Source organism: Physcomitrium patens, chromosome 7 (assembly GCF_059467195.1).
Source record: "Physcomitrium patens ecotype Gransden chromosome 7, ASM5946719v1, whole genome shotgun sequence".
Classification (NCBI taxonomy): Eukaryota; Viridiplantae; Streptophyta; class Bryopsida; order Funariales; family Funariaceae; genus Physcomitrium; species Physcomitrium patens.
The window spans coordinates 9,419,355-9,432,172 of NC_143416.1; the positions used below are offsets into that span (position 1 = coordinate 9,419,355).

Consider the following 12,818-nt stretch of genomic DNA (forward strand, 5'->3'; position numbering starts at 1 on the left):
AATTTGGCACATTTTTCTACTCAATAAATTTTTTTTTTAACAATCATGTTTATCATCTATAACTTGATATTTTTAACTTTTCAAAAGTTGATAATCCTATAGCAAAAGATTTAACAAATCATTTATCATAGCTATATGTAATAATAAAGGTATAGTTAAAAGAAGCTCAAGAATGATAAAAGTTCAATGTGGATGCCTATCGCCAAAAACAACCACAATTCATTGTAGGTGATAAGTTATGACTATTTTATTATAATATTAAGACTACTTGTCATTATAATAAATTAGACTATTATAGGCTTAAACTATTTTCTATTTTTGAATAAATCAATCTTATTGCTTATCAATTATATCTATTAAAGTCTATAAAGATCTATTCTATACTCTATATATCTCTTTTTGAGTCTTATAAGATAATAAATATCTCAAGAATAAGTCAAATACTACTTTTTATAAAAATAGATAATAATCAAGAATTCAAGATGGAAAGAATCTTAGATTTAAGGTAGCATTGAAATAGATTAGAATATCTTGTTCAATGGTATAAATATGATATTAGTGAATGCACATAGAAGCTAGCAAAGAATCTTACAAATGCAACAAAAAAAATTGAGGCTTTTCATTGATGACATATATTAAAATCAAAATGTAGAATAATAAATCTTTGCTGTAAAAGAAACAAGATCTAGAGAAGATAGCATTCTACCTTCTATTCTTATTTGTAACTTTTGTATATTTATGAATCTAAAAAGATAGAAAATCAACAAAAAGTAGATTCAACTCAAGAATTATCACTTATTGACTTATCAGATGAGACATTACAATTGTCACAACCTTCAAGAGGACATAATCAAAATAAAGATCTTTAGGAACAACATGTCTTTCTTTGAATAGATGGCGGAATACATCATATTTTATATTATGATCTTAGAAGAGATTCTCGATGTTTAGTGATTTTATTAGAGATAGAAATGACTTTTGACGATGTTTCAAATAATTTATTTAAAGGTAGTTATGAAGGCCTCAACAATAATAAAATAATAAGGTGATCTTTTTGCATTGATTTGAGATCCTATTGATGGCTAAGACAACCTATCAACCATCTTCAAAGAGAACAAAGATCAAAATATGTAGCAAATACAATTTATTGTATCTTAGATTTTTTCAACATATGGTGACCACTTCTAATGGAACTTGTCTTTAGAAGGGAGGATAATATCATAGACATACATATTTATTCTAATATTTACCTATATGATTAAATAGAAGTGAATAAAAGTAGATTTATTTCATAATATTTCTTAGAAAAGCTTTCTAAAAGCTTTATGAATATTACTTTGACTTTATATATATTTGTAGTTTATTAGTAGGTTAGAAACTTGGTCAACAAATTAATCACATGTTAGAAGCTTATAGAACAAGGTCACTATGTAGCAATCATATTGAAAACTTGTCTTACAAGTTAAAATACATATCTTCTAAAGTCAACATGATTTGGAGGTCTTTTAGGACATTGCAACATCATAAGACAAGTCCAATTTGAGGCACAAGGCTAATTTAAAATAAAATATAAGGTTGGTTTATATTGCAACACAAAATTTGGATAAAAACTACAATAAATAATCCAACTTTCTTCCATCCATTATTTTTTCTTGATATGCCATATCACCTTGCCATGTAAAGAATCATTAAGTAAAATAAATATTGAAAAATTAATGGTAATAATTATAACTATAAATACAAAATCTAATTTAAAATCTCAAAGTCCTCCAAGTATCTAATATTCATTGTAGATTTAATTCACAAGGTTCTAGCAATAACAATGTTTATCAATTACTAATTATTGGTTGCTCCACATTGAAATACAAGCATAGGGATATGCAATTCTTTATTTTGGCTTGAGGTCATAAATATATAAAGACTTGCAATACCAATAAGACACTACAATTTAGAGTCTTAATTTAGAGTCCTAACTTAGAGCAATTTAATGTTGTCGTATCAATTGCATACTACAACAACTAAATGTAATGGTGTTATTTATCTTATTGGAATAATCCAACAATTATGTGTGAGTTTCCTTCTTGCAACAATCCAATAATCCTATGAGACAAACCATTATATTATCTACCAAAACTACATCATTTACACTCATATATGAAATAGGAATTTTTTAAAATAACAATTTGTGAATAAAACGTCTAAAAGAATATAAATTATATGAAAAATATAATACATTAATTTATATATAAACTCTATAAAAATATATTAATATGTATACAAAGAAAAGAAAATATTTTAATTCATCTCTAAAATGCTTGATTTTAAAAAAAAAAAAAAAAAAAAAAAAATAGCATTTTGAGATACTTAAATACTATGAGATTTGAATAAAATATCAATAATCTTTAAGACTTGATTCTAAGATTCTTTGCAAGACTCAAAATCCAAGTCTCATACTTATGGTGGTATCATGCCTCATAAAAAATCTTGAAAACAAACAAGCAATTGGAATGGTAGAAGTGTTGAAATCGTAAAGTAAGTAAGAAATTTTTTATTATAAATAATTTATGGTTTTTTATCTCATATAGCTCAAAGGTTTTTTGAAAGCCCAAAAAAAATAATAACATCTATATATCGCTCTTTGCTATGCCTTTTGGAATGAAAAAAAGATAAAACTTTTAATTTATTTATTATTTATTTATATATTTATAATTTATTTATTTTGGAGCCCAAAGCTTATCCAAAGCTTACTACTACATCTTTTTATAAGTTTTAATTTTAAATAAAGATAAAAATAGATTAGAAAATTGGTAGTCTATTATCCTATTTAATATTCTATGTAAATATATGCTAAGGCTATCCAATAATTCCTTTAATATGTACTAATGGAAATAATTTGTTTAGACCAAAAAACATATCACCTCTAAGATATGTTTTAGATTATATTTTAGTCATATAATAATATTAGAAAGCTATTAGGTATTTTTTTGATATTTTTTATATATAAAAGATATCAATTAATTATTTACTATCAAAGTAATACATAAATTAAAAATATTGGTACTCTATTAAAATTAATGTAGCTAGTAGGATTATTATAATAAATAGAATCTTACTCTCATCATTATATTTCTTTTTAGTAAGTTCTATATAATAAATTTATAAAATAAAATACTTAATTAACAAATTCTTATCAAAAGATACTTTTCTTTGATTTGTTGCAATATGGCTCAGTGAATTCATTATAAGAAATAAACTAAAAAAAACTTTGGTATAATTGATCCAAAAGTAACAATAAAAGTATTTTTAACTAAGTGGGTTATAGGAGCCCTACAACCTAGACACACCAACATTCAACAAGTTTTTAGATATACAATGATGAATGTCAAATCAACAACTTTAAAACATTGTGTATTGAGTCTAACTTTAAATCACAAGTGAAATTCCATCTCAAAAGTCTATAACAAAATTAGCAAAGTTTGAACACAAATGTGTAAATTCTTACATTCTAACCTACCAATATTGTTCTATAAAGTATAGAATAGATTTTTCTTATAGTAGAATTCCAACTTCTTTTTTCATTTTTTTTTTAAATTAACTTCCAACAAATCTCTAAAAAGTATATTTTTTAAATAGAATTTATACATATAAAATCAAAGTTATTCTTAAATTTGTCAAAATATATCTTATTTCTTATTGGTCTTACAATTTAAAAAATAATTAAAGCTTAGAATAGCTATTTAATAGTTTTGTTATATTTTAGAATATTTTTGTCTTTATTATTAAAAAAAAGAATAGATATTATTTAAAACTATCCTTTAATTTTTTAAATAAAAATATCTATACTTATTGATATGTCATGTTGTCTCCTTGTTACTTATATAAACTTTAAAACTAATTTAGGTAATATTTTACTAACTTATTTTGTACATTAAATTTATTAATTTATATGTTTATTTTTTAATAAATATATTTTATTTTTTGTGGCTTCATTGTATTTATTTTTATATTTGACATCTTACAAATTATATGCATTTAATTTTTTAATACAAAATAGATCAAGCTTTTGTTTTGTTTTTTTGTTTTTGTTTTTGTTAAAATATCCATATTCTTTTTTCAAATAAATAAAAACAACAAGTACATACTTTTAAATTTGGTTCCATTAATTACTTTATTTTCTTCTTTTTTTCCTTTTTCTAGAAGGAAGATTTTTGTTCATTTGGTTAGTTACAATTAATCCATCTTATTTAAAGTACATCTATTTAAAAAAAATACATAAAAAATCTTGATTAAATATTTCATATTTATGTGTTTTTACCCAAATAAAGTTATTTTATTATAAAAACTATTACCAATGTGTGTGTAAATATATATTCCTCTTTCAAATCACTTCCACAACCTCAAGTGTGCTTATTATTATATTTTTATCTTTTAAACTATTCTTAGCTTTCAAAAGACTCGATCAAGCTACAAATCCTCAACTACAGACACAAAAATAAAAAAATAACATGTATTTAATATGATTTTTTTAACTAAATATACATTTAGTACTGACAAATCCTCCAACAATTAAACTCAAAACCAAATCATAGGCACAAAGTTGATATTACTCCATTTTTACCCGTATTTCATAGATTATAACCACTAAAAGATAATGTGAAGGTCTTGGAATGAAGATACAAACTCTGTGGCAGTCCAACATTCAGCAATTAGCAAGCACAATAACAAACTTTATCACAAATTTGTAGACTCAAGAATTATACAATCTATTTTTCTGCCTTCCAGATAATCGTTGATGCTCCGATACAAAACCCTTCTCTTCTCCTTCTTCTTCTTCTTCTTCTTCATCTGCTCACTCCCTTTTATTTATAAATCCATTAACCCACTCCCAAAGGTATAATTCCTTTTTGTTGGAAGTCCAAATCTGCTCGCTCTCAACAAACAGCCCACAACGCAGCGCTCAATGCGACAGCCGCCTTTCTAAAAAGGCGGGCAGGGCTTTAAAAGAGGTGAAGTAACGAAGAGGACGGGGGGGGCAGCCCGGCCACAAGAAGAAGAAGGTTGAGGAGGAGGGTCGACACGTGGCATAATATGAGTGGAGGGATTAGATATGGTCCCTTCCAATAGGACGGTCGCTGTGAGCTCCCCTTCTTCCCCGCAGCAGCGCCTTCACGAAGCCAGCCATTCCCTCGCAGACCCAAACCCATCCCTCCCTCGCCTGCTCCATTCAGCGCTGCCGCGATCGTGCAAACGCACCCCAGGACTTCTGAATCTGCATGGTACAATACCCATCTCAAGCTTTCGACCGATTGGTCTCAATCTGAGGCTCACACTGACACTCTTAGGGGCCGTTGTAGGGTGGATTGAGGGGGATGAGTGGCACCTGTAAGCTTCATTGTTGCTCAGACATGGAATTTCGTTATTGGTGGTGAGTTTTTGGAGGATTGTGGCAGACCGTGGGGTGTAGTGCCGCAGCTTGATCTCTGGGTTTTGTGAGAATTTGCCGTTCGGTTCTGGTGAGACCATCCAGTTTTTTTTCTGTGTTGGTCGCGGATGTAGAGGTGAATGTGGTATTTTCATGACGGTTTTCATTCGGTGTTGGTTGCAGATTTGGGTCGCTCGTGTTGTGTTTGAAGGAGGAAGAGGTAGAATTGGACTTATTGTTGCTGCGTAGGACTTGGGTCGCGTTAACGGAAGGGTGCCTATGGCGGGTGTGGCACTGGGACTCGGAGTCCCGGGGTTGGAGCTGGTAGCCACTAAGAGGGCTCAGTTCTCTTCTCCTTCTTCCTCTTCCTCTTCTTCTTCTTCTTGCGTCAGTTGCTCTGCTTCCTTTTCTTCCTACAGCATTACGCATGCCAGGTCTCAGAAACCGCTTGTTCTGAAAAGCTCTTTCGTCTCGCGGAGTAATCATTCCAGCTTCTGGGATGGTGGAGGTACGCTCGTTTTCTTCGTATTGGAAGTGCTGCCCCTTGAAACCCCGTTCTTTAGACTTTTAATGAAGGAATCTCGATTTTTTTTGGATGAATTCCTGCTGCTCGCATAGGTAACCCGGACCTTGTTTCTTGTCAGAAACATGCAATGTGTAGGCTGTCTAGGTCGACTCTACTACTCCTCCTCCTCCCATTCTTCAATGTGTCGAAGGTCTTGGGAAGAAGACACCTATCAACTCATGGCGCTAAGCGTGATTTGATTAAAGACATTTTTCTCCTTTCCTTCAATCAACTGAAAAGCAATTTACATAGTTTAGTGTGCGTTGAATTGACACAAACTTGACCTACAGTTTTCTAGGTGCTTTAGGATTTTGCGGGGTGTCACTAATGAGTGGCTATCATTCAGCAGTGTTTAGTAGGACAGAGGTAACGTTGAACTGGAATGTTTTCACTAAAGCAGTGTAGTTTACTAGAAATTTTTGCATTTGATTCTAATTTGTTCCGAAATGAGGGTTTGAGTAGGGCATGAGCTTTCAGAAATGATTTGGCAACGTTTAAAGTAGAGTTCTTTAACAACTTCGTCTCAATTCGTCTCAAGAATGCCTCCTCTTATTCTTGATGCTCCTGGATTTTAAAGAACTGAATCACAAGTAATTAATTGTTTGGGCTCCTTTTTCAAAACCAGGCAATGTGAAAGAGAGAATAATGACCTTATAACTATGTGCTCCTTTCGCTCTGGCATTCACAGTTAATAAGCTTAACGCGTTGAGAATTGGGGGTGGTGACAGTGGGAGCATGTGTGCTGGCCCTTGCCTTCGAGGAGTCAATCAAGCAAAGTAACAGGGGTGGTGCCCTTTGTACCCAAGCGAACATTTTTGAGCGCGTGGTCAGAGTCGTGAAAGTATGATAACCCGCCCCTTGCAGAAACGCGGATTCTCTGTTCTTTGATACTACCTTTTTGGGGAGATGTGTATCATGTTGACAGCAGGATTATCGATGAGGAATTGCGTAAACGCTAGTTCAACTGGTTTGAGGCTTTGCAAATACACAGAAAAATCTTGTACAGTTGACTATTTGAATCTCATTGATGAATTTCGTACGGAGTAGGAGTTTGCACTCACCAAATGTAGTGAAAATGTTCATGTTATACGTTTTCATTGAATGCAGTCTTACGCAAATGCTATAGTGAGCTCTGCTGAGGACCCAGAGAAGTTACTGGACCAGACCGTGTTGGAAATGAATGAAGATCTGATCAAGATGCGGCAAGCTTCTGCACAGGTTCGTATTCCTCATTTTATTCATTTGTGGGTTTTACAGTTTGCAGGCAGGTTCATATTAAAGTAGGTACTTGAGGCTCATACTCTAATCAAGGTTTTACGATTTCTTGTTGACCTTCATCGTACTGAGGTGAACCATTGAGCGTTGACGACGGGGACGATTTCATTTCCTTGGGTTTGTGCAGGTACTAGCTTCACAAAAGCAGATGGAGAATAAATACAAAGCAGCTCAAACAACAGCAGATGATTGGTATAAGAGAGCAAAATTGGCACTTGAAAAAGGTGACGAAGTTTTGGCTAGAGAGGCTCTCAAACGTCGTAAGGATTATGAGGTACTGGCACTTAACCTCCACTGTTACTTGTGTGTTCAAGTGCGCTGCTCATTCCGACTCGGTTTCATGAATGCTTGATCTTAATGGTTTTGAAATTTCAGTGTGATTTCTACTTCGCTGTGTGAGTGGACACCAAAGTGGACTCCTAGTGTGGTAAATATATTATGTTGCACTGAGGTTGGTAGGTAGGACCTCCCAATGTGATGTGTGCGAAGCTGGTACTTGCGATTTCTTTAGAGTTCTTGCTGCGATATCTGCACAGGAAAGCGCCAAGGCGTTGAAAAGTCAGTTGGATCAACAGAAAGGTGTCGTAGAGAAACTAATATCCAACACTCGGGTAAGACAATCCCTTTATCGTTTCTTCTGCGATTAGTTAGTGTTATTTCATGTCCTTATTTATTCGTTCTGAATCAACTCGATTGCAGTACGTCTCTCGCAAGTTTATTGATTGTGATATTTAACGAGGCGTAATATGATCAGGACATATACTGACTTCAGTGTGTTGAAGTGCAGCTGCTTGAGAGCAAGATTCAAGAAGCTAGGTCGAAGAAGGACACACTGAAAGCACGAGCACAATCTGCAAAGTAGGTGTCACCTCTCTGCTTACAGTAACGCGTTGAAATTTGATGCCTGCCTTAACTACTCGGTAGTGTTATTTTGAAGACTTGCGTTTTCCTGGCGAATAAGTCGTTTACTTTTGTCGAGCACTGCATGGATGGGTTGAGAAGAACACGACTGAGATACTTATACAATGTGATAATATTGGGATGGCTACAGGACTTCGCAGAAGGTCAATGAGATGTTAGGGAATATCAACACCAGCAGTGCTCTTTCAGCATTTGAAAGAATGGAAGAGAAAGGTAACATGTTCTCTGTTCCTGTTAAATCAGACCAATTTCTGGCTCAGATAGCAGTGTGTATGTCTGAAAAGATTGGGTGGGATTAAATGTGACATCAGAACTTTGTTGAACTCAGTAGTTACTATTTCTGCATTATTTTTATTACTCATTCAGGTTGCCTGACTCTTACTACACTATCTGACCGGATTAGATGAGTGCACCTCGTAAGTTTATCTAAATTGGTAGAATCTTGTTAAGTCATGAATTACTAACTTGGTAGTTGCCTTGCAGTTTCTGCGTTGGAGGCAGAATCCGAGGCACTCAATCAGCTCAGCACGGATGATCTGGCTGGCAAGGTATGCATTCGTTCAATCCTTCCTTTAAGTGCACTTTTTAAAAACAATTTGGAGTTGGCATTCGCTTTTACAAGATAATAAAGCGGATAGATTTGTTTAATTAGAGACTGAAGTACTAATACTTTTTGCCTTTTTTTGCTGGCAGTTTGCACTCCTAGAAAGTGATTCCGTTGATGACGACCTGGCATCTTTGAGACAAGAGATGTTGGGGACTTCCAAGGTTCTATTTTCGTTTTTTCCCTCTTTCCATGACCACCTGCATCTGGAACGAAATTGGTTGTGCTTAAGCTTATTTGGAAAAGTTGTTTTTCACTTTGCTCCACATAAAAATGTACTGTCAAGCATGGGTTTTGAACAAAATGTGACCTCGTTATTTAGTGTCTAGAACAGACAAATGATGCCAGGGATAGCCGACCTTGGAAATCTCGAGTAGAGGGGGTGCTGCATTGAACTTGGTAATAAACATCACTCTTCTCCTTATGCTGCAGACTAACAATGGTGCGTTTGTGGTGCAGAAGAAGGGCGAACTGCCGGAAGGCCGCTCACAACCAGTTGCAAGTAATAGCAGTACCCCATACCCTTTCAATGAATCAGAGATTGACAGGGAACTGAACGAGTTGCGTAATAAAACCAAGGATTTTTGAGACTTCGATTTTGTTTCCTCAGATATATTGTATCAACTTGCAATAATTCTGTCAGTTAACTGTATTGTGTAGAGTGTTTCCCAATCCTGTATCTGCATTGGTTACAATGGGAATGTGAGCTTGAAGCCATTGTCTGAAAGCCACGATAAGTCATTCCCAGATTTTGTGCAAATATCTTAATAAATGCTGTCGTTGATTCCGCAACCACCTTACTACTGATCTTGGAGTGGATACTTTAAGCGAGAACTTGTCAAGGTTGAAACTTTTCACATTTCTTGGGAAATGTTTTTGGATTAATGCTTGTTAATACGATGGCATGGCGATTTACGTAATTTGCAAGAAATTCCAATTCCCGCCCACTTCAATAACTGCATATTTCTTGCAATGCCAACATCAATGTGTAACTGATGGTGCCTGTCATTGTTTTAAACAAATTCACACACACACACATATATATACATATATATATATATATATATGTACATGATTAGTGAAACCAAAGAAGGCGGAAAAACGTGTTTTGTGGAAGCGGGAAAAGGAGGTAAGAATCCTTTTATCATTTATGACGGATACAACTTCACAAAAATATGCAATGCTCATAAAGAAAATGCATCCACACAAGATTCACTGATGACATTGGAATTGAGAACAAAATTTTAAGATAAAAGCTAGTTAATTTATTCTTGTTATACACAAACAGGATCTCTACATAGTGTATGAGTCTGCAGACCGACAGTCTGGAAATGTCATCCGCCAATATGTACAGTTTTCGATGGGTAAAATATAGATACATGTGATCATTGAGCTAACACCAAGTTTCCTTCTACCTCGGCTGTAGTAGCACCTCTCATACATATTAACATGGTTCATATCCTTCCTACGTGATCACAGATAGAAAAAAACAGTGGCCAGAATCAAGATGTACCGCAAGCACAAGGCCACCACCGCGGTGTTAAGTCATTTGAACACTGAAGCAATGAATCGAATGCTGAAATTAGTTGTTGCCACCCAAGGGTCTTCCATGGACCATTTTATTTCCGCCAGGGCCGTGGACAGGATTGTCGTCTCCTGGCAACACTGGAGGCTCACCAGAGAGCTCCATGGCTTTTTGACCAATTTGGATCGCTGGAGACTCCGACATATCTTCGTCGAGGTGGCGACCAAAAGGCGAGATCTTAGCGTGAGTTGATATATTCCGCAGTGGACTACCCTCGGCGTACTGGCGGGACATTTTCATAGTCCACTCTTGTTCGTGCAACTCCGGCAACTCGTCTGTGCGTTTTGTTTTGTCGATCAACACTCCGGGGTTCACCACCAGCTCCCGGTAACCTGTCATTACTGCAAGACCCAGTCCGATGGCCACCATGCCCGCCATGGGATAGATCGGCAACAACCATGGCTGTAGAAATCTGTGCCAATTTTCAAAATAACAGTTCGCAGTCAGATTTGAAATGAGATTTTCCGACAATTTCTTTGAGAATGGTTCAAATGCTTGAAGTTCCAAAACTATGTGTCACCACTCAAATTTTTGTAAACGGCACTCACTTGTTATTCTTCGTAGCTAGATTGCTCTGCTGGTGCATGAATGTTCCGGGGTTCGAACCAGGTGGTCTCTTTGCTGCTCCTAAGTGGGCAGCCTCGGCTGAACTCATTTTCGTGGTGTCTGCATTCTCCTTCAAATACTTAGCTGGCTGCGTAGACAGTAATCGCTGCCGCTGCAACTTTGCAGCTCTTGCTGCAGCTGACCATACATGGCTAATTCCCTGTGCAATAAAGTCATCCTCGAACGTTAGCAGAAGAAATTGAAACCACATATTTCAGCTCTTACACCTAAACGCATTATCAACGAGTAGTAGATTTAACCTTTCTGGTAGGAATGTTTTGCCCCTGTGACAAGATCGATTCAGAAGTGTATAGTTCAGTCGCAGTAGAGTAATGATGACACGTACAACAATGTAAACGTACAAGTCCGTGAGACTTCTTCAATCAGAAGTTCCCACTTCTCTGAGGAAACTAAAAGCTGTCTGTTATTCAAGTGGCTCTGCGTGAAGGTCACTTAAGAACATTGATTTAAATGATGATTTCCAGAACAAGATTTGATGCCTTTGTACAGCTAATGTCCATTTCACAAAAGCAAACAGTGTCATCTACGTCTCTTACACCTTGCTCTTGTAAAATGGACAAGTTTCGAAGGGGCTCCAAAAAAGGTTCAAAACACGAGAAAACATAGTACTCTAATACTCGTGGGGTGGCCACAACCAGGACGACATGGAACCACAAGTTGAACGGACATATGATACAGCAACAAGCTCAAAATTGTAACAACCACCCCCAAGAGTCTCGCTGCAACAGAGGATGTTATTTGAAGCGCTCCTAAATAACAAGTATCACCTGAGAGAACCACCTCTGCCTCTTTCCGAAACCCTAGCATGTTCCAACATAGAATACGCCCCCAACATAACTGCGACAATCTCATCAGACGACAATCTACAAGAGCCACATTCCCAACTACCCTCGCCACCGCTGCTCTCAAGCACCCGCTCGCACCCACCAGCAACCCATAAACGTCTCCTGCTACTGAATTACGCATGCCCCACGAGTGCTCCACAAAACATCGTACAATCCACAATCCCTCAACCAAACTCCAACACCGAGCAAGCTTAACAACATGCAATCGAACCCCAAACTGCTCACTCTGGGCAATCGACACAACAGCAAGCAATAAGAACTAAACAAGTCAACCCAGCTCACCTTCTTGGCGTCCATGGCGATCGATTGAGAGCGTGCAGCCCTGGTGATCGAGCTCTGTGCCACCGATTGAGGTGTATATCTGCTTGCCAACCTGCTTGACTGAGATGGCCGAGGATAAAAGTTGCATGGCTTTCATTGGCTTTCATAGGCTTGTGATTGAGCAGCACCTCCCTCACTGACAGATTCCCGCGCGATCTGCTCACCTGGCGCCAGCTGGAGAAGCTCTCGTGATGCCATCTGGATTACTACGACCACGTCATCATTCTGACTCCCTCGCGGCGTCGTTAGGCGTCATGGTGACCTCGTGGCTAGGGCAGGGGCCGAAATTTCTGACTCCGCGGTTGGTGTTTAGGAAATGGCTTATTGCCGTCAAGTCTTCATTGTTATTATTATTATCAAAAACCTTTTGGCGAATTTCATGAACTTATTATAGGATTACATGCTTGTGAGAAGAGTGTAAGTGTGTTTTTCATATTTATTATTATTATTTTTTAAAAATTTCTTGTACCTTGATTGGACTGTATGTGTGGATTCTAACCACAAAAGGAGACAATGTGTCAACTTCAACAATGAATTGTGTGAATGAGAGTTAGAGTTTCAAATTGCACCGATTTGTTGGAGATGGGATTCCAAAATGAAAGGGATTTCTGAGTGCAACTTTAAACATTACATGCACAATTTATCATACGTGA

At 36.1% G+C, this 12,818-nt stretch overlaps 2 protein-coding genes across 9 annotated transcripts; one reads left to right on the forward strand and one right to left on the reverse strand.

Moving 5' to 3' along the window:
- Window positions 1-5,190: 5,190 nt before the first annotated feature.
- LOC112284824 (membrane-associated protein VIPP1, chloroplastic) lies at window positions 5,191-9,579 on the forward strand. 7 transcript variants are annotated; one of them, XM_024525105.3, is made up of 11 exons: window positions 5,191-5,425; window positions 5,606-5,930; window positions 6,716-6,828; window positions 7,095-7,205; window positions 7,390-7,536; window positions 7,799-7,873; window positions 8,050-8,120; window positions 8,314-8,396; window positions 8,667-8,731; window positions 8,877-8,951; window positions 9,247-9,579. In XM_024525105.3, the coding sequence occupies exons 2-11, from the start codon at window positions 5,702-5,704 to the stop codon at window positions 9,373-9,375; spliced, it is 1,098 nt and encodes a 365-aa protein (XP_024380873.1). In that variant the 5' UTR covers window positions 5,191-5,425; window positions 5,606-5,701; the 3' UTR covers window positions 9,376-9,579. The 7 variants fall into 7 exon arrangements, with proteins under 7 accessions (XP_024380873.1, XP_090108026.1, XP_090108025.1 ...); XM_090251900.1 differs by having other exon boundaries at window positions 9,250-9,579; XM_090251899.1 differs by having other exon boundaries at window positions 5,191-5,382.
- Window positions 9,580-10,029: 450 nt separating this feature from the next.
- Window positions 10,030-12,163, reverse strand: LOC112284826 (uncharacterized). Of its 2 annotated transcripts, none has more exons than XM_073535270.2 (3): window positions 12,127-12,163; window positions 10,921-11,138; window positions 10,030-10,784 (listed from the first exon to the last, which is right to left on the reverse strand). In XM_073535270.2, exons 1-3 carry the CDS (start codon window positions 12,139-12,141, stop codon window positions 10,370-10,372), a joined length of 648 nt encoding a protein of 215 aa, XP_073391371.1. In that variant the 5' UTR covers window positions 12,142-12,163; the 3' UTR covers window positions 10,030-10,369. The 2 variants fall into 2 exon arrangements, with proteins under 2 accessions (XP_073391371.1, XP_090108028.1); XM_090251902.1 differs by having other exon boundaries at window positions 11,239-12,163.
- Between the last annotated feature and the right edge of the window lie 655 nt (window positions 12,164-12,818).